This window comes from Annulohypoxylon truncatum, assembly GCF_022578515.1.
Source record: "Annulohypoxylon truncatum strain CBS 140777 unplaced genomic scaffold F4807scaffold_13, whole genome shotgun sequence".
In the NCBI taxonomy this organism is placed as follows: Eukaryota; Fungi; Ascomycota; class Sordariomycetes; order Xylariales; family Hypoxylaceae; genus Annulohypoxylon; species Annulohypoxylon truncatum.
Genome location: NW_025953799.1, coordinates 627775 through 650870, shown reverse-complemented (window position 1 = coordinate 650870; position 23096 = coordinate 627775). Strand labels below are relative to the sequence as shown.

General features: G+C 48.8%; 8 protein-coding genes across 8 annotated transcripts; 5 read left to right on the top strand and 3 right to left on the bottom strand.

The window, feature by feature from the left end:
- The first annotated feature begins 2154 nt into the window (after positions 1 to 2154).
- F4807DRAFT_423518 (mitochondrial carrier domain-containing protein) lies at positions 2155 to 4503 on the top strand. The gene is made up of 6 exons (XM_047997783.1): positions 2155 to 2479; positions 2540 to 3166; positions 3261 to 3479; positions 3546 to 3731; positions 3784 to 3936; positions 3989 to 4503. The coding sequence occupies exons 2-6, from the start codon at positions 2896 to 2898 to the stop codon at positions 4201 to 4203; spliced, it is 1044 nt and encodes a 347-aa protein (XP_047854985.1). The 5' UTR covers positions 2155 to 2479; positions 2540 to 2895; the 3' UTR covers positions 4204 to 4503.
- Positions 4504 to 5863, bottom strand: F4807DRAFT_423512 (maintenance of ploidy protein mob1). Its single transcript, XM_047997782.1, has one exon. The coding sequence runs from the start codon at positions 5341 to 5343 to the stop codon at positions 4873 to 4875; it is 471 nt and encodes a 156-aa protein (XP_047854984.1). The 5' UTR covers positions 5344 to 5863; the 3' UTR covers positions 4504 to 4872.
- Positions 5864 to 6732: 869 nt separating this feature from the next.
- F4807DRAFT_423509 (Six-hairpin glycosidase-like protein) lies at positions 6733 to 9288 on the top strand. The gene is made up of 6 exons (XM_047997781.1): positions 6733 to 7016; positions 7064 to 7855; positions 7913 to 7918; positions 7977 to 8011; positions 8103 to 8862; positions 8937 to 9288. The coding sequence occupies exons 1-6, from the start codon at positions 6749 to 6751 to the stop codon at positions 9176 to 9178; spliced, it is 2103 nt and encodes a 700-aa protein (XP_047854983.1). The 5' UTR covers positions 6733 to 6748; the 3' UTR covers positions 9179 to 9288.
- Positions 9289 to 11434: 2146 nt separating this feature from the next.
- Positions 11435 to 13908, top strand: F4807DRAFT_451391 (glycoside hydrolase family 55 protein; the record flags this gene model as incomplete). The annotated part of the gene is made up of 3 exons (XM_048000234.1): positions 11435 to 13205; positions 13260 to 13466; positions 13526 to 13908. 3 exons carry the CDS (start codon positions 11435 to 11437, stop codon positions 13906 to 13908), a joined length of 2361 nt encoding a protein of 786 aa, XP_047854982.1.
- A 327-nt stretch (positions 13909 to 14235) lies between these two features.
- On the bottom strand, positions 14236 to 15444 carry F4807DRAFT_67532 (Sm-like ribonucleoprotein). The gene is made up of 4 exons (XM_048003331.1): positions 15358 to 15444; positions 14936 to 15207; positions 14810 to 14878; positions 14236 to 14751 (listed from the first exon to the last, which is right to left on the bottom strand). The coding sequence occupies exons 2-4, from the start codon at positions 15087 to 15089 to the stop codon at positions 14432 to 14434; spliced, it is 543 nt and encodes a 180-aa protein (XP_047854981.1). The 5' UTR covers positions 15090 to 15207; positions 15358 to 15444; the 3' UTR covers positions 14236 to 14431.
- A 507-nt stretch (positions 15445 to 15951) lies between these two features.
- Positions 15952 to 18540, top strand: F4807DRAFT_423502 (PLP-dependent transferase). Its single transcript, XM_047997780.1, has 3 exons — positions 15952 to 16275; positions 16441 to 17046; positions 17103 to 18540. Exons 1-3 carry the CDS (start codon positions 16172 to 16174, stop codon positions 18094 to 18096), a joined length of 1704 nt encoding a protein of 567 aa, XP_047854980.1. The 5' UTR covers positions 15952 to 16171; the 3' UTR covers positions 18097 to 18540.
- Positions 18541 to 19026: 486 nt separating this feature from the next.
- F4807DRAFT_67501 (mitochondrial branched-chain alpha-ketoacid dehydrogenase kinase-domain-containing protein) lies at positions 19027 to 20830 on the bottom strand. The gene is made up of 4 exons (XM_048003330.1): positions 20542 to 20830; positions 20315 to 20463; positions 19266 to 20254; positions 19027 to 19213 (listed from the first exon to the last, which is right to left on the bottom strand). The coding sequence occupies exons 1-4, from the start codon at positions 20654 to 20656 to the stop codon at positions 19150 to 19152; spliced, it is 1317 nt and encodes a 438-aa protein (XP_047854979.1). The 5' UTR covers positions 20657 to 20830; the 3' UTR covers positions 19027 to 19149.
- A 957-nt stretch (positions 20831 to 21787) lies between these two features.
- F4807DRAFT_423494 (uncharacterized protein) lies at positions 21788 to 23091 on the top strand. The gene is made up of 3 exons (XM_047997779.1): positions 21788 to 22786; positions 22841 to 23013; positions 23069 to 23091. The coding sequence occupies exons 1-2, from the start codon at positions 21860 to 21862 to the stop codon at positions 22922 to 22924; spliced, it is 1011 nt and encodes a 336-aa protein (XP_047854978.1). The 5' UTR covers positions 21788 to 21859; the 3' UTR covers positions 22925 to 23013; positions 23069 to 23091.
- The last annotated feature ends 5 nt before the right edge of the window (positions 23092 to 23096 follow it).

The following is a 23096-nucleotide window of genomic DNA, read 5'->3' as shown; positions in this document are numbered from 1 at the left end:
TTGTTCATGCCTACCGGCATCTATGGCGTGGGATACTACACGCTGTTCAGTTCTCATCACCCGCTCGATATATAGCTCGGGACCGGTTAAGGAAAGCCTTCCGTGAAGAATCCAAGATCGATATGCGAAGCGTAAATAGAACACTGCGCTTCCTAGAAGCAGCTGCTAGGATGCGCGGGTTAGAGCACAACATCCTCAAAAATATTTTGCTGACGGGTTATTATCGAGATTATAATACTCGGGCACCTTGGAAAATATACGAACAGGCACTGGACCGCCCCAAGTAAGTCTGGCCGTCAAAACTCACTATATTGATAATTAATAAGCCCTTAGGAAAGAAAAGGGACTAGAGGGACAACTTCGAGATACGGCCTACAGACATTATGATATGACTATTGCGATGCTTAACAAATCTATGGGTTTGTGCTTGCGATAGAGCAGCCGAATGCTAGGAAACCACCCATTTGCCGACTTCATTACGTGGCTCTTCAAATATCGAGGTTCCCGTAGATCCAGCTTTATCATATATCTCCAACCTTCCCCGCGAATAATTTCGTTCTAGGAATTGATTCGATTGGCTCTCTGCTGAGTGTTTGGCTGACGTCGACCTGTCACTTACACACCTATCTCTATATGAACGCCTGGTCTCCGCGCCAATCCAGAGCCATAACTGTGTCGCATTGGATAGACACCCCTCACGTCGAATCTCCAGACTCTATCAAAACTTGGACCTCAATTAATTCAACCTCAAGGGTCGATGGGTTACATGCAGAAGCTTAAGTGCTCCGAATTTAAGCAGGGCATGAGTAAGGCCATCGCCAAAGGACATGAGAGGGAACAAGCAGACAAAGATTTCAGCTTCAAGACAATGGCTTTCTAGGTTTGGAGTAGTTGGCCTAGGGCGACGGAAGGATTAGGGTCGTTAAATCCATCATCCTTGTGGAGGACATGGAAGCTGAATGTTTCGAGGAAGATTTGGCAGGTTCATCACGTTCGTCACGTTCGTCAAGGGATGATCGACTCTCCAACTTTCCCGATACGTCAACCAACCATCTGCCAGCGAGTCGAACCTGCAGATGGCACTCTACCTGGCGAAGAAGGCCAGCTTATCAGGGTAAAGGAACAATCTGGGTGGTAGTGACCGATCTACTACATATCTAGCACATTACGAATAGGACAAAGAAAAGCACCGATGATACATAGGACGTCAAAGGAACGGGTGCGTCCGCCTTACCTGATACTCAGTTTTCGACGAAACGGATTGCTTGGCTGTTTGTCTTTAACTGAGTATTCAATTGTCTGATGTATGTGGATGTGTATTTGGATGTGTATTTGGATGTGTATTTGGATATTTGGGGCAGTCCGTCCGTATATGCAAATCTTGAAGTTTTCAAATATGGATGTGTCTATGTATTCGTCAATATCTTAGACATTACAGCTATACAGGCTAGTGTAGCAATGACGCCACGAAATGGAATGAAAAGCATCTTTCGACGCGACCATTTGATATGTATACCTATTTGCCCCGCCCCAGGCACTCTTAGGGTTGGACAGATTCAGAGTCTAGACTGTGTGGCAAGTTGTAACAGACATCACCTCTTCTCCCCGAAGACATGGGATGAAGTTCATGCATTCCAGTATCCCATATAGGGTATTCGTGGTAATTATCGAGACTGTACACGTACATATTATATACTTATATGTAGGCGACACATGATCTTTGGAGCAGTTTGGAGCAGTTTAGAGTAAGTTAAGTGATACAGCGTACAATGCAATGATCAGTACTATGTGGAAGTGACGATCGAATGAGATTGTGGAGTTTGAATACATCCATACCTAAGTACCTAAGTATATAAATACATCAACGCCAGTATTGTGTGTACATCCCCAGCTGTGCAACCTCCCTAATCAAGGGCATGTTACGGGCTGCTCTGGGCTGCTTTGATCATCTAGAACCACTATTTCTAGCCGGTGACTTCAACAACGGTCCATTCTCAGTCCACTTATCCCCATCTACTCCATTTCCCCTCCTCTAGCCGTCTTTTACCTGGAAGTACCCGGGGTACGTATCCAGATTGTATCCATATGATACCCATATTTCCTTGTATTTCATGAATTTCATGTACATATTTCTTCCGTAGCGTCTCCCACCTCTCCCCATTGCGGGCTCATCGTCCAACCGTTCGAGGTCATTGTTTCTTCTTGCAGTTCTTGCCAGTGATTGTACGACCGGTTGCACCAGTTAACTTTCCCTGTACGTACTACGTACTCCCGTATTTCCCTACTACCTACACTAAGTGCCTGTAACCCTGGAACCCTGCCCGCCCGAACAACCTTGCAACCTTGCAAGCCTTTAGAGTTCCTTTTCTATCGAAAGTCGCCCAGCTTCGATCCCATCCACCACACCACAATCCCAAATCCCAACCCACCACACAAACTTCCCAACTACGTAACTCCCTAGGGTCCAATGTCATTCTTTGTATGCGAGAGCAAACCCCGCAGAAAGGCAGACCTTGGAACGAAACTAAGCATCCTCAAGGTCAATTGGTCCTGTTTGCTGTAGACAAGACTGTTTCAACAACCATTAGCCATTTGCTATCTACCAATTTACCGTATAAGCAATATTTTTGCTGTGCGCGGATGAAATACTTCAGTACTCGTCTTTAACAACTACCATCTACGACCAGATCCATCATAGCCTTCGAACCCCGCATCGTATCTCCCTCTTCCAACAAACCCATCGAGTCCTCCTAGTTGCGGGATCTTGATGGCATATCTCTTGTTAGCAGGAGACGCTATTGTATCGCGACCACGCCGATGACTCTGGTCCTCATTACGAGGCCATTGTCTGAAGCTTCCCCCGCAATATAGCTTCTGCTGCTAAACAAGTGAGCCATGCCAGCTGAGTCCAATTTTCAAGATGTCACCAGCTCCACGATCCGGACTCGGACCATGCCTCAGCTCAGCGGCGGAAGTGAGAAGCCACGAAGGTGGATAAAGCGTTACCGAACCGAGACGGCCGCTAGCACGGCCAGTGTTATGTCGACCGTCACTGCTTTCCCTCTCGATAGTGTCAAGACTCGCATGCAAACGTATCCTTATGCGGGTGCCTTGGATTGCGTGCGAGTCACCTACAAATCGGAGGGCATTCGAGGCTTCTTTCGAGGTACGTGACTTTAAATATGCGGCGTACAAGCAAAATGTTCCAAGGCCCCTCAGAGACAACATAGATAGCTAACGCCACCATGCTGCTTATGTAGGTGTAACTGCTCCCCTAGCTAGTGTCACACTTGTACGAACTATTTCCTTCTCGGTCTACCAACGCTCTAAATACGTTTATTCCGACTGGATGAAACAACATTTCGGCTTCTGCCCACTTGAACATGTTAATAAGAACGGCGCATACCCGAATCTAGGCACTATTGCCTGCTTCGGTGCTGCCGGAGCCACCGCCGGCTCTGGCATTACTTTTATTGCTTGTGAGAAACCATACGACTTCAGGCCGCAGAGAAATATGAGCTGGAATTAACGAGTATGAATTATAGGTCCTTTTGAGTTGACAAAACTAAGCGCACAAGTATCTGTGCTCATGGCGAACCAAAAGAACGCGGATCCTCAGAAGCAAGCTATTGCTCTCAGCTACCACAATAAAGGAACTTTTAAAACTCTTGCGAACATAGTCAAGCATAGAGGCTTCTCCGGGATGTATACCGGATTAAACTTGCATTTGTGTAAGACGGCCCCCAACGAGATTGTCATACAGATTAGCTAATATGACTGTAGTAAGAGATACCCTCGGAACGGGTATTTACTTTGCAACGTATGAGAGCAGCAAACAGCTGTTAACGACATTTAGTGGGAAGGATGCCCACAAGAATCCCGTCGCCGTACTTGCTGCCGGAGCTCTCTGCGGCATAGTCTCGTGGGCCTTGATATGTCGGTACCCTTCTCACTGGTTGTAATAGTTGCAAGCTGACTCCTTAGTTAGATCCCATCGATTCCGTTAAAAGTATCTACCAACGAAACGCATTGATGTATTCCAAAGGCCAGAAGGTCCCAGTCCCTAAAATCCAATTCTTCAGGCGAGACATGTATCGCGGGCTCGGCGTGTCCATGGGACGCTCCGCAGCCGTCAACGCGGTGTTCTTTTCGGCATTTGAATTGATTAAGAAACGAATCAACGCCATGAAGGAAGAAGATTAGGCTCGCACTCCACTCCAGGTACCTGTGGCAGCGTGTCGGATAACAATTGTACAATCTTTCGGTGCGATATGAAGCATTCGATGGGGCGTTTGGTATGGGTTATGGACAAGCTGGATTGGTACGGTAACCTCAAAAGGGGTAGGCCGGTAACATGTTTGGCAAGAACAAATCTCGTAACCCGTTTTAGGAACTACGACAGAAACAACTTATGATACGGATCAGCAGGGGCGCACAAAATAACTCTACTAGGCGTAGGCCAATAAATGCACGTTATTCATGCCACGGCAGAAACTAAAATGATCCTCTGACCATATATTCCGCCGAGACGTTCATCCTAGGAACGTCTTACAGCTTAGTTTAATTGTATGAGGCGGCATGATTAACCTGCTTCATAATCTCGTATTACCCTTAAGTCTATCCCCTCGTAAAACAGATGTGTATTTTCTCTCGGAGAACCTGCCTAAACGCCATACCTCGAAAGATGCAACATTCCCTACTTTGACCCGAGCGTAGGTATCATTCGTCAACGCATGTTACCATCCACGGTCATCATACAAGCCTAGTCCGAAATCGAAAGAGAAAAACTGAAAAGCGAAAGCCCCTCGGAAGCAATTTCCATCCCTCAAATACCGGGCGCCGGCGCGGGAAAAACGTAGACGAAAAGGAAGTTTAGTCGCTTCGCAGCATGCTCTCGACGAGGTCGCCAAGGGGACCCCAGAAGTCCTTGCCGGTGGCGAGGTTGTGCTCGTCGATGAAGAGGACGTACTGCTTGAAGGAGGTGTTGAGGTGGGGCTCGAGGCCGAGCTCGCGGATGACGGGGTAGTGGTGGCAGTAGATGTGGGCGTAGACGCGGTACATGCGCTTGAAGATCTGGCGGACGAGGGCGGGGAAGGACTTGGGGAAGGGGACGCCGATGCGCGAGGGCAGGACGGACTCGTTGTCGATGGACGCCTGCACCCAGGACATGAGCTGCTCGATGTAGGCGGGCGCGGCCATCTTGGTCGGGCGCTTGTAGGCGTCGCCGTCCTGCCACAGGTACTCGAACTCGTCGGTCGCCTTCATCTCGGGGCAGGATGCGGGGGAGCAGAACTCGGTGATGGCGCCGTACAGCAGGTTGATCTGGTTGTAGAAGTCCACCATGTTCACCGCCAGCCACTCGTTCTCGTCCTCGCCCTCCGGCAGCTTGACTACCTTGCGCAGCGACCCGCCGCCGAGCGTTGCCTCGGCGTATTGGCGGAGCTGGTAGCTTGTGTTGCCCCCCTTGCCTGGGCGCGAGCGGAATTGGTTGCGTGCGCGCTGGTTACTGTGGGGGGTGGAAGGGGAGATTATGTTAGCAAGGAGAGGCGGAAGAGGGCAGGTGAGGCGGCATCGGGGGAGATGTGTAGTTGGGGATAGGAATCGGAATTAGGAGGGGCAGCTTAGCTTACACGGTCGTCACGAAGGAAGTCATTTTGTTACCGAACTTTCGCAAGGGGCCGACGCCTTCCGCGGAGGATCCAGTTGACTGCGACATGATGTCTTGTTAGCGGGGCATATCCCGTTGCGTTGCGTTGCTTTGTTGCGTTGCGAGGATTGGGTAAACAACAAGTTTGTTGAACTTTGGATGGATGGTAGTTCTGGCAATTGATGTTACTTACCTAGCTAAAATGCAAATATTAAAAGATGTTGCTGTTCGAGCGACGTTGTAGCGCGACGTGGTACAGTGAGCAATACGGTGAAAGGCAAACGGCGGGTTACCAAGGTGATATTTGTTGCAAAAAAGCTATGACTATGACAAAAGTGACGATGGCGGTTGATAAGTGAATTGGGATGTTTTCCTTGGTTGCTATGCTAGGTATGCACGGGCCAAGGAATGCCGGAGCGGACGTGGGGCCGCCTCCACATTGATCTGAAGCAGGGGCGCCCTGCCCATTAGGTATCCGGACTCTTGGGCAGGCACTCTCCTTTCTCTGTTGAGTTTGATTTCTGGCAACTTGAACCAATCTTGTAACTTTAAGGAGTTCTTAACTCAATTGTTCCTCTCTGTGAGAGAAAAGACGTTATCTTCAGTTTATAAGTATGAAACTCGTCATTCAAGCACTGTTCTATCACGTTAAACGGAATGTCTCAACTAAAACTACTAAAATTCCTAATCTCGATAGATTATTTGGAATTTTAGATACTGGTGAGAGTTATGAGAGCTCCATCATATTAACCCGACTCTTAGACTTTGACTCCATTCTCCAACATTTCGAACCCCCAAAGAGCTTCGAACTAGTTTTTCTTTTCAAATTATTCCATGTCCGTATAATGTCGTCGGGTTATCAACTCCCCGAACAACTACGAAGACCAGTCATCCCCCGCAAATAAGAGTCCCTAGCGCTTCTCCAGGTTTGGGGAATCCGGGTAATTGGAATCTCCACTAAGGGTTGCAGTAGAACTTCGATCAGGGTATAGTGCTTTTTTCTACAATTAGCAAAGCTGATAGGACGGTGAGTAAGTATATAGTTAGACGTTTCTCTTCCAATTTACATAATCTCACGAACATGTATCCCATGAGTCTGTGATGTTGCTACTATCCTTCAGCTTCCTACTGGTAGCCCTTCAGGGGGCCCAGGCTACTCCCAGAAGCGATAGACGACAAGTCGTTCGGTCGTTTAACCCCCATCGTAATGCTAGCTCTCAGACCACGCCATTGCAAGTTGGCAATGGTAACTTTGCATTTGGAGTAGATGTCACTGGTCTCCAAACCTTTAGCCCCTTTGCTACCATGTCGACTTGGGGTTGGCATAACTTCAGTCTCCCAACTACGGTTGGCCAGACATCCGTAAATGGTCAGTCATGGCCCTTCATCTCAGAACACATACCTAATATGCTTTAGATTTCACCGGTTTGGACTGGTGGACGCATGGTCGGTTGGTTAACTACGACCAGCCTAACCCGGCAGAAAATGATATTTCCAACTGGTTGATTCAAAATCCTCAACGAGTGAACTTGGGAACCATAGGGATATGGTTTAACGGCGATGATGTAACTGAAGAAGCGTTGGAGAATAAATCCCAGACGCTTGATCTTTGGACTGGCAAAATTTCGTCTTCTTTTACTTACAAAGAGACTCCCGTCAAGGTTGAGACTTGGGTAGACTCGAGCTCTGACACAGTCGGTATTGCCATAGAGTCTGAGCTCTTCTCTGGAGGGTCCCTTGGCGTCTTCTTTGACTTTCCTTTGCCAACTGTGAACAAGTTTGAGGCTCCTTTTGTTGGTGTCTTCAATGCTACCGACAAGCATAACACAACCCTTCAGAAAAGGGGTAACAGGGCAGATATCCGACATGACATGGATGCTACATCATATTACACCTCTGTTGTTTGGGGTTCCAGCGCCGATATATCAGGTCCGCTTAATGGGACCCATCGTTATATACTACAGCCATCGAGGGGATCTAAGAAGATTGAATTATCGGTTGCTTTCTCTCCGGCTTCAAGCACGCATATCAAATCTTTCAGCGATATTACATTCTCCTCTAAGACGTGGTGGGAATCTTTCTGGGGATCAGGCGCATTTGTTGATTTGTCAGGAGTAAAGTCGCCCGATGCTACAGAGCTTCAACGGAGAACGATTTTATCCCAGTATCTAACGGCTGTGAATTCTGCTTCTTCATATTCACCTCAAGGTAAACAGCCACATTCTATTATTTGAAGTTACTAGGAACATACTGACCGTGATATAGAATCTGGTATGCCGATCTCATTCATTGACCAATATGTAGTGTCTCCACTTGCTAACAATTCAAGGCTTGGTCAATAATGGCTGGTACGGAAAGTTTCATGTAAGTCTTCTAAAGAAGCTTTTTAATATCTACTTATGATCTCTTTAAGAAACGCGGTTGTCTAGCTTTTTATCCTAATTTTCAAACTTAGTTGGAGATGGTCCTGTGGCATCTTCTTCACTTCGCCCGATGGAACCACTTTCCATTATTACAACGAAGCCTTCCGAATATGTATAACCAGTATTTAGACTCGTCAATCGACAGAGCGAAACTTCAGGGATATGGCGGCGCTCGTTGGGGAAAGATGACCGATCCCACTGGACGATCTGCTCCCGGAGAAATAAATTCGCTGCTCATCTGGCAGCAACCCCATCCGATGTACTTCGCAGAACTCGAATACCGGTCTATGCATAACGACGATACTCTAAAATCATGGGATAATGTACTAACGTCAACCGCCGACTTCATGGCCTCCTATGCTTTCTTCAACGAGTCGACTAAACATTACGACCTAGGTCCGCCGATGTACCCGGTCTCCGAGAACACCAACCCTAATGCTACCGTCAACCCGGCTTTCGAGTTAGCATACTGGAGATTCGGGTTAGAAATCGCTATAAAGTGGAAGCAGAGACAGAATCTCACGGCGCCTGAGATGTGGGTAGAAGTACGCGACAACCTAGCCCCGTTGCCAACCGCAGATGGCGCGTTTGCGGTTTACGAAGGCATCCCAAATATGTGGGAAAATATGACAGTTCAAGACCATCCGGCTATGTCCGCAATTTTCGGTCTCCTTCCTCCGCCGAGCAGTGGGTCGCCTATAAATATGACGGTCGTTAGGAATACAGCGAATAAGATCCGGGATCTGTGGGACTTTGAGGATTGCTGGGGTTGGGATTTTCCGATGTTGGCTAGTGAGTACTCTCGAATCAGAATTATGTGACCTGCTGTAGTAATGTGTTGTGCTAATATGTTCTGACTACGATAGTGAACTCATTACGCCTCGGGGATGTCGACCAGGCGGTGGCATACTTACTACACCCCTTATTCGAATTTGATGATGCTGGGTATCCCGTTGGCGGCTCGCAGGTACCGACACCGTATATGCCTGGGTCGAGTGCGTTCTTGTTAGCTATGGCGATGATGGCTGGAGGGTGGGATGGCGAGCCTGGGACGCATTTTCCAGAGGGATGGAATGTCCGAGTTGAAGGGTTTGTGCCTGGGTTGTGATGACCCATACGGCCCAGAGATATGTAAATTCACACTGTACAAATCGATATAGAGAACTACCATTTAGTAAACTTATAGCTCTTAAACGTCGTTGATTATTTATGGTCATAGAATACGGTCAGGGTGTGCCGTCATATGTGATTCAGGTACGGAGGAGAGGTTGGCAGCCATAGAGAGCCTCTGAGAGCGTCTAAATTCTCCATCAGTATATGGAAAAATGTAGACAGAGACCAATGCTTGCTTCAGATGATTCATTTGGTTTTACCTAGGAACTCAGTGGTATTGGTTATGGGTTTGACTTTGATACACCGGTTGAAGGGTGCTGTAGGGCGCAACACAAATGAAGAAGGAAACACAAGGATGTCCCCATGACTATGAGCCATGATCAGGTATGATTCCTCACTAACGTACCATATGAGTTGGTTGAGCTCCCCTAAAGACTTCTTAACGCTAGTTCTAAACACGAATCTAAATTCTTCGCTCTTCTATCTACAATTTGTCTAACGATATGTCTACGACATTGAAAATAATTACTGGATCTAGTATCGAACCTCTTAACTAAGAAATAGCAATTTTAAAAATGGCTAGCAGGGTGGTATATGTCGAACTGCAGCCTATGGTCAAGCCGTATACAATTTACCTCGCTCTCCATCAACGCTACGATGACCCTGTCGGGGAGTTTGTAAGTACCCTATCTAGCACCCCTTTCATGTATATGCTAAGCGATGGAATAGAACTGGTCGATCGTCATGACTTTGGCCTCTGGGTCTTTATGTGTCATCTACCAAGCTAGCAACCTACGTCTAGCACACCTGGCCGATGGCGAATGGCGGCTCGAGGAGAATAGTCCGGGCCAGTGGACTGCGGAAATGTCGCCGAGCCTTCTCTGCATGTTTGAGATCAAGGAGTGTAAGACAGGCGATGTCATGGAAACACACCGAGCTCTGATTTACCGGAAGGGCCAGATTATTATCAGCCACAAGTCGGTATCGTGGATGAGGCCTGGGCAAAGGTTCAACTCCAAGACGTTCGCCCTGGACGTCTTGTCAGAATCTATCGGCGCCGTATCTGGACAGAATTGTACGTAAATTTCCTAATTCTCTTTAACCATGATGTCGTATTTGATGGACACTAACTACTGATTGTGGTGGAACAGCTCTCATCCTTGAGAATCGTGCCACTGCGGCGGCGCTCATATGTCGCCAACAAGCCCTGGCAGCGAACGCGCTTTTGAAGCCTGGTTGGTTCAAGATCTTCAGGTTGGAGACAGTGCACCCGCCAAGCTATCCCTAGTAGGATTATTCACTCGGTATTCATATGACTGGAACATTACTGCACCAGTTAGCAAGTAGCATAGAACTAGGTTAATAGCAAATTAGGTAGTATTCTGATTTAGAGTGACGGCTGTTTTCGCTAAATAGCAACCTGGAGTTGTTAGAAGTAAATGTGTGAGAGACCGAAGCTGACTGCTATAATAGAAAAGCACTATATATGAAGTTACCCATTCCCACTTTCCCTGTTTTAAGTGGTAGCTCACCGTGTAAGGGATAAAGCCCGACTACCCCTATTTTACAGCACCGTCCATGGAGTATGTACTTTAAGTACATATACTATATATAATGAATTGCTCTTATAGGATAGGCTATGTCTAAGTTAGACCTCCTTTGTATGATTTAGAGGGATATGTGCATAGGGTAGTTGAACAGGTATGTATATGTAGTATGTATTAATAGGTTGTCAAGAAACAGGGGCCAACTTATTTCGAGCGTCTCTAACAGCCCTTGCTGACGCCATCGTCCGCTCTTAAATATGAACTTCGGCCTCTAGCACCGACTATTTCCCTACTTTGAGGTCATGTCAATCAGTTCTAGCAATTTTCTGATGCTAGGATCGGAAGTGTTTGATAAGTGTATCGGTCAACCGGCGTAGAAGCGATGTCATGTTATCAGAAATGTATGTGGAATCCTAGTAAGATCGCGGACTTGTTGCTTAAAATAGCATCAGCTGAGGGTCATTTTAAAATTGATAAGGTTAGAGCCTCAACGCCCAAAGATCCCTCCGGGATGGGTTCAATCTTGCCGGTCCACTTAAGTTGGTCGTTTAAGTCTAAGAATGCTGATGATCCCAGCGGATTATTATTCAGTCTTGCTCCACACATATGTACTTCAAAGTGTGCGTCCACCGTCATCATGGATTCTATACTTCTCGTCGTTTTAACTAATCGAGACACTTTTTTCATCCTTTGCTACTGTGAAGATGCTGCCGTTATGGCTTGTCTCTAGCTTCATGCTCCTGACGGCTGCCTCTTCTCTCAACGTTGCTATCCAAGGGGTGTTTAATGAGATCGAATGCCCTCTCGCTCCGACAGACCCTTCGACATATTGGTATGAGTCTATCACGCATAATGGCATATCTCCTTTCATACCCAATGGAACGGATTGGCCAGTCTTTCGAAATGTGAAGACTATGTTCGGCGCTAAGGGCGATGGCATCACTGACGACTCTGATGCTCTTCAGAATGCAATCAACGCTGGGAATAGCTATGCCCAGAGGAATACGAATAGTCTTGGGACAACCGGTCAACCAGCTGTGGTCTATCTTCCGAAAGGCGTGTATGTGTTAGCCAAGCCGATACAGTTCTTTGTTGGGATGATCCTGATGGGAGACCCCATAAACCCGCCGACAATCAAGGCTGCTGGCAACTTCAGCGGCGATTTCATGATCTATGCGAAGGACCCTTCCCAAGATTCGACCACGAATTTCTATGTCGGGATGAAGAACGTATTTATCGATTCGATGGACTACGATAAGGACAAGAATCTCACACTGGTGGATTGGAGCGTTAGCCAAGCATGCCAGCTCGCCAACGTCCGGTTCAACATGCCCTACGAATCCACCGGTCATATAGGTGTTGCAATGCCGGAGGGTGGTTCTGGACTGATTCTGGAAGATTTATATTTTCATGGTGGTGTTGTGGGTATCCAGTTGAGTAACCAGCAATACCACCTCAAAAGTCTCACTTTCGACGGCTGCGGAACTGGTATTTCAGTCCAGCACTTGTTCATGGGCCATTGCCAAGGATGTAACTTCACGCTTTGCGGTATTGGCGTTGATAATTCAAGCCCGACAGACGGTGTCCAGAATCTCGGTACATTCATAATCACGGATTCGACTGCAGACAACACTGGGGTTTTAGTCAACGCGGCGCCTACTAATGGAAGTTTCGCCTCGATCGTGCTCGAAAATGTCCAGGTAGACGAACAGTCGGTCCCATCGACCGTCATGATCAGTGGTGATGCGATCTTGAAGGGCAGTGTCGAGCAGGGAGAGGCTTGGGTTCTGGGTGACGCGTATACATCGAATAAGACAGCCAAGGGAGTATTTCAAAAAGGAACGACCCTTCCTACAACACGGGCTACGCCTCTTGTCGATAGCTCCGGGAGCTTCTACCGCTTAGCCCCACCGACGTATGAGGAATATGGAGTAGAGCAGATCGTCAACGTCAAGGAGGTGCCTTCGTACCCCGTAGCTGGAGACGGCAAGGCGGACGACACCGCAAGCCTACAAGCCATCATTAACAAGTACGCCGGGTGTAAGATACTGTTCTTCCCGTACGGTATCTACCTGGTGACGGATACGTTAGTGTTCCCGCCGGGAAGCCGAGTTTTCGGCGAGGCATGGTCGACCATCTCAGCAACGGGTAGCAGATTCATCAACCCTGGCGCCCCTATACCGATGATCAAGGTTGGCGAATCTCGAGATGTCGGCGTCGCCCAATTTAGCGATATGCTCTTTACCGTCGAGGATATTCTTCCAGGCTGCACGTTATTGGAAGTCAACATGGCCGGCGAGAAACCTGGTGACGTTGGCTTTTGGAATACGCATTTTCGCGTGGGTGGTGCAGCCGACTCGCAGATCCAAGAGAAATGTGGCCCGGGCGTGACGACGGACCCGGCTCAGTGTAAAGCAGCCTTCATGTTGGCCCATTTCACCGCCAGCTCATCAGCTTATGTCGACAATATGTGGGGTGAGTATAGACTCGTAGAATCCTCCCGAATATCCTTAGCTAATGAGTGTATAGGTTGGACTGCCGATCATGATTTAGACGGCATTGACAACCCTTTGACCAACCCGCAGTACATCTCCGTCGGCCGAGGCGTATTGATCGAATCAACGAAGCCATCATGGTTCATTGGCTTCTCCAGCGAGCACAATACCCTCTATGAAGTGAACATCAACGGAGCCGAGAACGTCTTCATCGGCTTCCAACAAAGCGAAACACCTTACTGTAAGTCTGCCCAAGCCTCTTATTTCATCTCGTAATCCCATTCCTAACAAATCAAATAGGGCAGGGAGGTAACTCATCACTTCGTGCCCCCGACCCATGGACTCCTGTGGTGCCGGGCAGCGATCCTGATTTTTCGTGGTGCGCCGCGGGTGATGCTCACTGCCGCATGTCGATCTACCAACGTATCTCTTGCTCCAAGGACTTGAGTCTATATGCGGGTGGCTTTTGGACCTTCTTTAACGCCAACAAGGCGTGTGACGCAGGTGTAAGTTGCCAGAGGGATGCCGTCCGGATAGACAATAGCACAAGTGTATCCTACTTCGGCCTTGGTGTAAACCATGTCGGGAACCTCATCATCCAGGATGACAAGCCGGTTGTTACTAGTGCTGAGAATAAAGGAGGCTGGTTTGCGAACGTTGCTGTCTATTTGGATGATTCTTAAGATTTCGCCTTTGGTTGGTATGGAAATAGCTGTGTCGGACAAGGCCTTTACGATAAACATGTTGAATTGGATCATGATATAAACTAGATATCTATTGATAGACGCTTCGCTGTCGCCGTCGTTTCTAAGCATCGGGTCCTCGATAATTATATCTCGCTAGTCGTAGAATCTTCGTAGACGTCGAGCATAATGCGGTCTTCTAAGTCTGATTAGAAGTCAATGGATATCGATCTTCAAGTACCTAGGTATTTTTTATTCGTGCTTGTCTGGCCACTAATGTTAACATCTCGGCACGCAGCTTCGATTGCTTCTATACGCTAGGGGACCTTCCTAACTGTCAATCCCCATCCATAAGACCGTTGGTCTAGTGGAGGGATTGACGAAGAAGAGACATTTCACAATATTCTGTCCCTCCTGCCATTGCGGATGTATCTATTTCCACACGGCGTATTTCTTCCTTTTCTCTTCAACGTGGCACGATTTGTCTGATCCCAGTTGGTCTCTAGTCTCGTCTTGTCTCCATCTAAAGCAAGATCTCGCCCATATTCTCTCCTTCGAATCCGAGTGTGGCGAGTTTCTTAAGCTTATTCTTTTCCTTGGCCCTCTCCACCGCTCGTCGTTCCTTCGCTAGCTTTTCTACCACGCCAAACTCGGCCTTCTCGAATCCTGGCGGTGGATCATCATCTTTGTCCAGGTCAATCTCCCCAAGCAGAAGCACATTCTCGCCTCGAACTAAGAATATGCCATGGGATTGGTCGGCATAGAGGCCCTTGGGCTGGGTCTCTGCGGGGTCGGACGTCGTGGCATATATGCGCTCGATAGTAGATTGAAGTACTAGGTTTGCTGGGGGAGGCTCAAACATTAGGATCAAAGAGAAGAATGAAATCTTTAGGAGGCGTACCAAACTGGTCCCAGCTTCTTAGGACTCCGGTTAACTTGCGGCCATCTCTTAGGCATACGAGAAGCTTCTCTATAGTCGGCGGTTAACAAGGTAGGGCCTCATAATTCGCTACGCCGGCTGCCTTACTATCGGTGAGATCTAATAATTGCGCAGCAGTTGTGAACATCTGAGGAGGCAGCTGCTGGGGCTGCGGTGGTGCGCCGCGTCCTAAACCCTGGGCCATGGGACCGGCCAATTGGGAGGGGCCTGGCTGCGGCGGTTCGTGAAGGTTCTCCATCATATGTTGGAGTTTTCGTAAATGGTGGTAGAGTCGGCGAATGGTCGATCCATAGAGAAATCGACGGGGGCAGTAGCAAGAGTTTATTGTTTCATGCTACTAGTTACGACGTCCCTGCGGTCTTGAATATGGAGGTAAGCTCGGTCGCCGTTGTCTTTGTTTGCGCGTACTGTCTGCATAAATTCACAGCTTCTTGTCATTGACTTGACTTGGACCCACTCGCTAAAAGAGCCCGGGAGCTTCCAGGTGGGAGAAACATTGATGCGCTAACATGATTATGTAATACGATCCACCAATCATGACAGCATACCCTTTACAAGATTATTCGGGCTGCATTATCTGATTATTACCATCGAACCGGAACAAAAAGAGTCTATGCATTTATATGGGTTGTGTAGCTAAGTCAATGATTGCAATTGGTTCACCACCTACAAGACTTGTATGGAAACCAACTACTGCAGAGGAAATCGATTTCAGTTATATAGATGCATGTATCGCATATACGTTTGTATGCACACCAATTACCTCGGTATTTTGAAGCACTGTATTTATGTAGTCTTTTCAACTGAAGGCTTCAACGTTTTGTTCCTATTATCTCTTTGCACTTCGAGGCTTCCTAACTCAACTCAATCAGCCAGTAAGGTTTGAGGGATTTGTCATCGAAGTATAAATTCAAGATCTGATAAGCAAGAAGCAGCGAAGTGGTTCGCATTCGCGATTCGCTTGGCCGCGCTTCCCGGATCGGGAAAGCTGGGCCTAGGCTGGTCGTGGAAAGACGTGGGTCTCGCTTCACTTTGTAGCCGAGAATCCTTGCTCACGCATGTGACGGTTTTCATGGTTAGCCAAACAATCCCATACATTAGCGGGTCTTGTTCTTTCGGTGCAGCTCTCGTGTTCCCAGATTCCCAGATCTGACGGAAACCCCATGAACTTCCCTCGGCCTGTCTCGGATTGGATAAAAAGCAAAAGAGGTGGCCTTGGTCTGTTCTTACAGTTTTGTTCTTCTTCTCGGATGCCTCTTATTATCTAGCTTTGGAGGAATTGCACTGCAATTGAGGCCTCGCAATAAGTTAGCATAAACAAACATGCCGGGCTCCTCTCGAATACCTGCTAGCTTACGCGAAAGCTTCAACAACGTCAAGAGGCGATCTCGGCCGATTGACCCTCAGCAGATCTTCAACCTAGACTTGTAAGTATCAGATATCTCTCTGCGACGAGGCTACGAGACAGTTCTGTGGTTGTGAAACTTTCATTCATTACCTCTCTGCTGTTCCCTCAAAGTCCAGAAGATCCAATTTGGTGTTACCCTCAAGCTTCTAGAATGTTGGCTGATTATTTATCTCCCCGTGCTTAGATTCCGAAATGTCGTCTTTTTCTTCTTTGTACTACGCATTGTCCGCCGGACGTTCTGGAAACTAAAGGGACGTGGCATCATCGGTACCATTGTAGAGTTATATCGTGATACGCAACGTGTACTATATGGATACTTTCTACGAGCACCGGGGGTTCGGACCCAGGTACGCAAGCAAGTCAACGACTCGTTATCCAAGGTCCAGGCGAAGATAATACCAGCCGATGGGACGAGATACTTAACCCTACCGAAAGAGGGATGGACAGAAGACGCACTGAAGACCGAGCTCGAGACGCTGGCGAACATGGACCATACCAGGTGGGAAGACGGCTATGTATCTGGTGCTGTATACCACGGAGAGGAAGAATTGCTCAAGCTTCAAACTGAGGCTTACGGCAAGTTCACTGTTGCAAACCCGATTCATCCGGACGTCTTCCCTGGCGTGCGAAAGATGGAAGCCGAGGTTGTCGCAATGGTCCTTTCCATGTTCCACGCCCCAGCCAACGCTGCCGGAGTGTGCACCAGCGGCGGTACTGAGAGTATCCTGATGGCATGCTACAGCGCAAGGCAGAAGGCGTACGCAGAGCGTGGCGTAACGGAACCTGAGATGTAAGTTAATCCTCCGTATAGGGTATACTTCTGAATTACTAATCTGGCAATAACAGGATCCTTCCGGAGACGGCCCACACGGCCTTCCGTAAGGCCGGTGATTACTTCAAGATCAAGGTCCACCTTGTTCCTTGCCCCGCCCCCAACTACCAGGTCGACGTCCACCGAGTCTCCCGGCTCATTAACTCCAATACCGTCCTCCTTGTCGGGTCCGCTCCCAACTTCCCCCACGGTATCATCGACGACATCTCGGCCCTTTCCAAGCTGGCTGTTAAGCGTCGCCTGCCGCTGCACGTCGACTGCTGCCTCGGCTCATTCCTAGTTCCCTTCCTCGAAAAGGCTGGCTTCGAGACCGAGCTCTTCGATTTCCGCCTCAAGGGCGTCACCTCCATCTCGTGCGACACACACAAGTACGGGTTCGCGCCCAAGGGCAACTCCACCGTACTCTACCGCACGCAGGAGCTGCGCACGTACCAGTACTTCGTCTCCCCCGATTGGTCTGGCGGCGTCTACGCCTCGCCGGGTATCGCCGGATCCCGGCCCGGCGCCCTCATTGCCGGCTGCTGGACCAGCATGATGCGCGTCGGCGAGGCGGGGTACATCGAGGCCTGCGGCACCATCGTTGGCTGCGCCAAGAAGATCGCCGAGCACGTCACCTCACACCCGGGCCTCAGCGCCGAGCTCGACATCATCGGCCGCCCCCTCGTCTCCGTCGTCGCCTTCACCGCGCGCAACCTCGACATCTACGACATTGCCGACGGCATGAACTCCAAGGGCTGGCACCTCAACGCCCTCCAGAACCCCCCCGCCATCCACATCGCCGTCACCCTCCCCATAACCAAGGTCTGGGAACGCCTCGTCGCGGACCTCGAGGCCGTGGTCGAGGCCGAGAGGGAGAAGGAACGCGTTCGTGCCGTGGAGGGCAAGGGCGTCAAGGGCAAGGCCTCGGGCGATACGGCGACTTTGTACGGTGTTGCTGGAAGCTTGCCGAATAAGGCTGTCGTGGTCGATTTGGCGAGGGGGTTCTTGGATCTGATGTATAAGGCGTAGACGATCGAACATCCGGCAGTCTGGGTCTTAAGTATGGTGGGTAAGGGTAGGTTTGGGTTTTAGGAGGGCGGCATAAGAGAGGGGGTTGGGAATTGTGTCATGATAGGACGGCATCGGGAGGGCTTGCTCGTCACCATTCATGACTTGCAACCGCTGCCCGCTGCGAAAACATAATAGTGTACGTTAAGGAAGGAAGCCTGGAGGAAGGCAGGCCGGTCATTGATTGGGGTTAGTGGGCTGTACATATATAAGAGAGGATTGGCAACATGAAGCGAGGCGAGGCGAGGTGAAGCAAGGGGCATAAACCTCGCGAGTATGCAAGGCAAGTATCACATAATCCCCTAAAAAGGGGGGCGCTTTCTCGTACGAAAGAAAACAACATCGTAAGACGGACGGAGAGCATTTGATAGCGCATGGTAGTACAAACTCTTCAATCAATCAATGGTTAATGCTACCTTTTGCATAGTTATATACACTGGGAGAGATGATGGTTACTCAATGCTTTTTATACACCGTGGGGCCTTCGATGCTTGTGAAGGGCTGACAAAAAAATTCGTTCCGGTATTCTTTCCCCCGTTCTGGTGCCCCTTTCCCTGTTTGTTTCCCGATCCTACGCCGTTTGAAAATGAGAAGGTTTAGAGATTAGACGGAAAGGAGAGCGATGACAAAAAAATGAGACTCGGAACGAAAAAAAGCCGCCGCGCGCCCCGGATCCCGTTTGTTGTGTGGTGTTTTGTTTTTTTTTCTGGTCGTTACACGTGCGCCCCGATCTGACATGATGCCTTCCGTATCTTCGCTTTAGTGACATGATAAGCTGAACGATTCAGCTCGGAGACCCCTGGATTTGGACCGATGTTTCGAGCTGTGTAGAGATATTTAGAGCTCGGTTCCTGCATCGGCAAAGCGTCCACTCTCCTGGCCCATCATGGACTCAGCATCGCCGACCTGCTTACGCTCGGACACCTCGAAGTGCTTGAGCCGCTTCTGCATCATTCTTCTACTCGGCAACGTCAATCCTTGGGATGATCCCCATTCCCTCATGACTGCTGATTGCTATTGTAGGGGCTCCGAAGAGCTCGACAAGCGGTTCAGGTGTAGATAAACGTCTGTTCCGTACCTATATTTTTAGTCAGTCTCTGGTAAATTCAAGTCATCTGAAACTGACTTACCCTTCCATGCTGATTAGCTTCAAGTCGCCGCCAAAGTATCGAGCATAAAGTCTAGAAATTGGTAAACCGTAACCAAAACCGGCCATCGGAGCCTTGAAATCACTCTTATCAAAATCCGGATCTAGATTTGGCGTCCGGTCTACAGTTGTGTACATGTACGTCCATACAAGTGGGATGGCGCTTCGGGGGATTCCGCCACCTTCGTCACTGATCTTGATCGTGATATCTTCTCTCCCTTCGGCGACAATGACCTTGGTTACCGGAAACTCTTGCTTATCCTGCCCATGAGTCTCGACGACAGCTCTTAACGAATTCTTCAAGGTTTCGAAGAGCATGTGCGATAAGTGGCCTGGCACGTACATGAAGTTGAGGTCCGGGTTACACACGAGCTGGATTTTTGGCGCCTCGAAAAGTCCATAATGATCCTCGCAGACAAACCGAGCATTCTCGATGGCCTCTTGTGCTAAATCCCGTACGTTCGTCTTCGTACAGATTATACCGACATAAGTAGGGTCTCGATGGTGGCTTTGATCGGTTAAGGCGATGTGCTGCCCAATAAGCATACGAATGCCTATTCGGGACATGTAGAAACGGTCTAAGAAGGATTGAATATTGTTGTCGATTTGCATCCGTTGCCGCTTTCGCTTGTATTCTAGTATGCCCTGGGCCATTGTGGTAACGACGCCATCGTGTCTTCTCTTGATCTTATGTAATGTTTGCGCGAATTTCGAGTTATATGCCTGCAGCTCTGGTGGCCAATCGCCAGTGTCATCCACCATAGCAAAATACCTTCTTGCGGCCTGGTATTTTTTGCCGTTACCCAAGCCGATTTGTGTGGCTGGCGCCGAGGCATATTGCCCTTCGCGAATACTTGGGTTGGGAGTCGTTTCGGAAAGTAAAGATGCTTTGCCATTGCCGAATTTGCCCGGGTTCAGAAGTCGGTCTTTTACATCTCTTGATAGCTCGGGCCGGCCTAAATTGATAATCTCCTATTTTCACATGTCAGATGACTCATACCTCCGATATGGTGGACGGATCAAAGAGCATACCTCAAACGACTGCGCATACCAATCCTGTACTTTCCTAACTGACGGCATTTCACTAAGTCCATCTGGAAGGTGGGTGAGCTCTTGGACTCGATGCGCAAGTCGAATTGGAAGCTCTTCGGCGAGGAATTGGGAGGCGCGAAAAAGTGTTCCTGGACGACGGGAGTGAGTCACTTATGGCAGCCGGAATTTAGAAGATAAAATCACAAAGGGAAACGATATCAACATACCTATCGACGGTCGCTCGCCAAATTGGACCATCTGCCTTAAACTCACTCCCGTAGCAGGAAAGTTGGAGTAGTGACGGATAGTATCCATCAACCTCTCGGACGCCTTCCACGACATGTTGAGTGGATTTGTCTGACTCAAAGGAGCTAGATCGCGGGTTTCTGTAGGCCTGAAGATGTTTGTGATCTCAGGGAAAAAGAAAGAATTTCAGGCCATTAGACGCGAATTGGGTTGTTCGGGAATGTGGTGAAGTATGAACAATAGCAGCTTGAATAGCACGAGACCGCACGAGACCGAAGGTCGAAGGGGATCGCCCCGCGGGAATTAGGATGACGCTTGATAGCAGGGACCTAACTGTAGCTAAAGTGCCGAGGCTCTAAAAGGATAAGTGCTTTATATGTACTCAGGTACCCGTGTTCAGCAACGAAGCGCTAGAGGGGTTGAGAGAGAGACAAAAGCAAGAGACTAAGAACGAATATAGCAGCAGCGACAGCGATGATAACAAGAGGTCATTCCTAGGTTTATCAGCATACACCGGAAGATTGATATTGAAAAGTTGAAATCATAAGACAGACTTCTAAAGAAATGGGGTGTTGAAGATTTGGAGAATACGCTAGACAACCCCCCGGTCACTAACTGAGTTTCGAAAGCCGTCATTGGCCGCTGGTTTGTGGGGGCGCGGAGACATGGGAAAGTTGCACAGCTTCGCCAGCTGTTTCCCAGTAAACCTTTACCGAAACGATGCGAGTACAGCCGAGGGGCGCGTTGATTCTCGACGGCTTGGACGGCTTGGACGGCTTTAGAGTGACCGTGACGGGCTGTCAAACTGAAGTCATTTTTAATCCCCCGTTCCCCCACATTCTGTACCAGCTCCGGCTAGCCCGCAGCCCGGCATTTCTAGTGTGTAAGAATTGAAGAGAAGCTTCACGTATGAAAATGCAGGCTTAAGCGCCGCCTTATGTACGGATAGGTACCTAGTTAAGGTTAAGTCACCCATGTAGTAAGGCGGATAAGCACCCCGCGAATCTGGAATCTGGAATCTGGCCCTCTCCAAGATTTCGAGATTGGTTTCAGAGATGCGAGTACATCATATGTTTTATGCCCAGTGGTATGTTGATAAAAAAAATACCTAGGCTTCCTGGCCCCAATCTCACGTCAGTACTGTATATCCCGCAAATAGGGTGAACCTTATCTGAGTCTAAATATCTAGTCAAGTTGCACAGGCAAAAGACTCGGCTCTTGTGTAAATGGATGTGTAATTGATACCTGGCATACCTGGCTACCTGGCATGCATATTTGTACAGCTCTTGCCATCCATTCATGACCCCACAGCAAGCTGGGCAACTGCTGGTGCACGGATATAATCCGCACTCCAATAAAATCGCATACCAATTGGGCATCCCTCCCTTTCTCTCCAAACCATCCTCGTCGACACCATCCAAATTCGGTCAAAGGTCAAGCGGTCTTAATTCAGGTGGATATCGGAGCTACTGTCACGTTGATTTTCAACCCCTTATGACAAACACGGATTCAGATTCGGATGCAGAGCCGGATAGCTCCCCGAACAGGCCGGCGCCGCAAACACCACCAGAGAGCGCCAAGGCGGAGCATAGCCCCCTGTCACCATTACACTATGCTCCGACAACACCACCCCAATCATCACCACCAGCCTCTCCGTCCTTTAGTCTTCACTCCTTAGGCATGTCCCCGTTCTCCCCCATGCGCCGTCAGTTTTCATCTCCACTCGCTAGATCATCCTCGCCTCTACACTCACAAGAGACGGAGCATTCCGACGAAGAGGAACTCGTACAAGATAGCAAAGATGTTCTGGTTCAACGACTGAATGACCTTGCAGCCCAGCTAAGCCGGCAGGATCATATCAAGGGAGACGATGTATATGGTCTCCATGCCAAGGTGGACGAGATGGAGAGAGTCTTATCTACGAAAGACCATCATTCATCGGTTTGGACACCGCGGCGGACACCACGGAGATCCAGACCTACCAGTTTGATTCTTCAGAATAGCAGAAATGAGCACGACCCCTTTTTGGGATTGTCAAAGCTGGGACGGATGATGCCTGGAATTCCAAACATACCGTTGCCTATTCAGAAGTCTTCGTCAACCCAGACGACTGGAAATCCGATGTCGGCAGCAGTGTCAGATCGGATTGCTCGAGAAGCACAGAACCTGTGCAAAGAACTAGAAGACGTCATCTCGAACCTGCGAGCTCGACAAGAAGAGTCGGATGCAAGATCACTCCCATTCACTTACACTATCGTATCCATGCTAATGTACGTGCAGCACATCCACGAATTGCTCATCACACGCGCAGAACGAGCCGCGCAGAGGATCATTCAACTTGAAAAGAGGATCAAAGAACTGTAGGTTAAGCCAAGACGCCCTATCGGAGTGTAACGCGGTGCTAACGGTCTCGGCAAAGCGAAAGGGAACGGAATGAAGGTGAGATGGAAATGCTCAACCTACAGATTCAGCTAAAGGCCATCGAGGTTCAATGTCTAAGCTACGTACCTGAAAACGCCGATCAAGAATTGCGAGA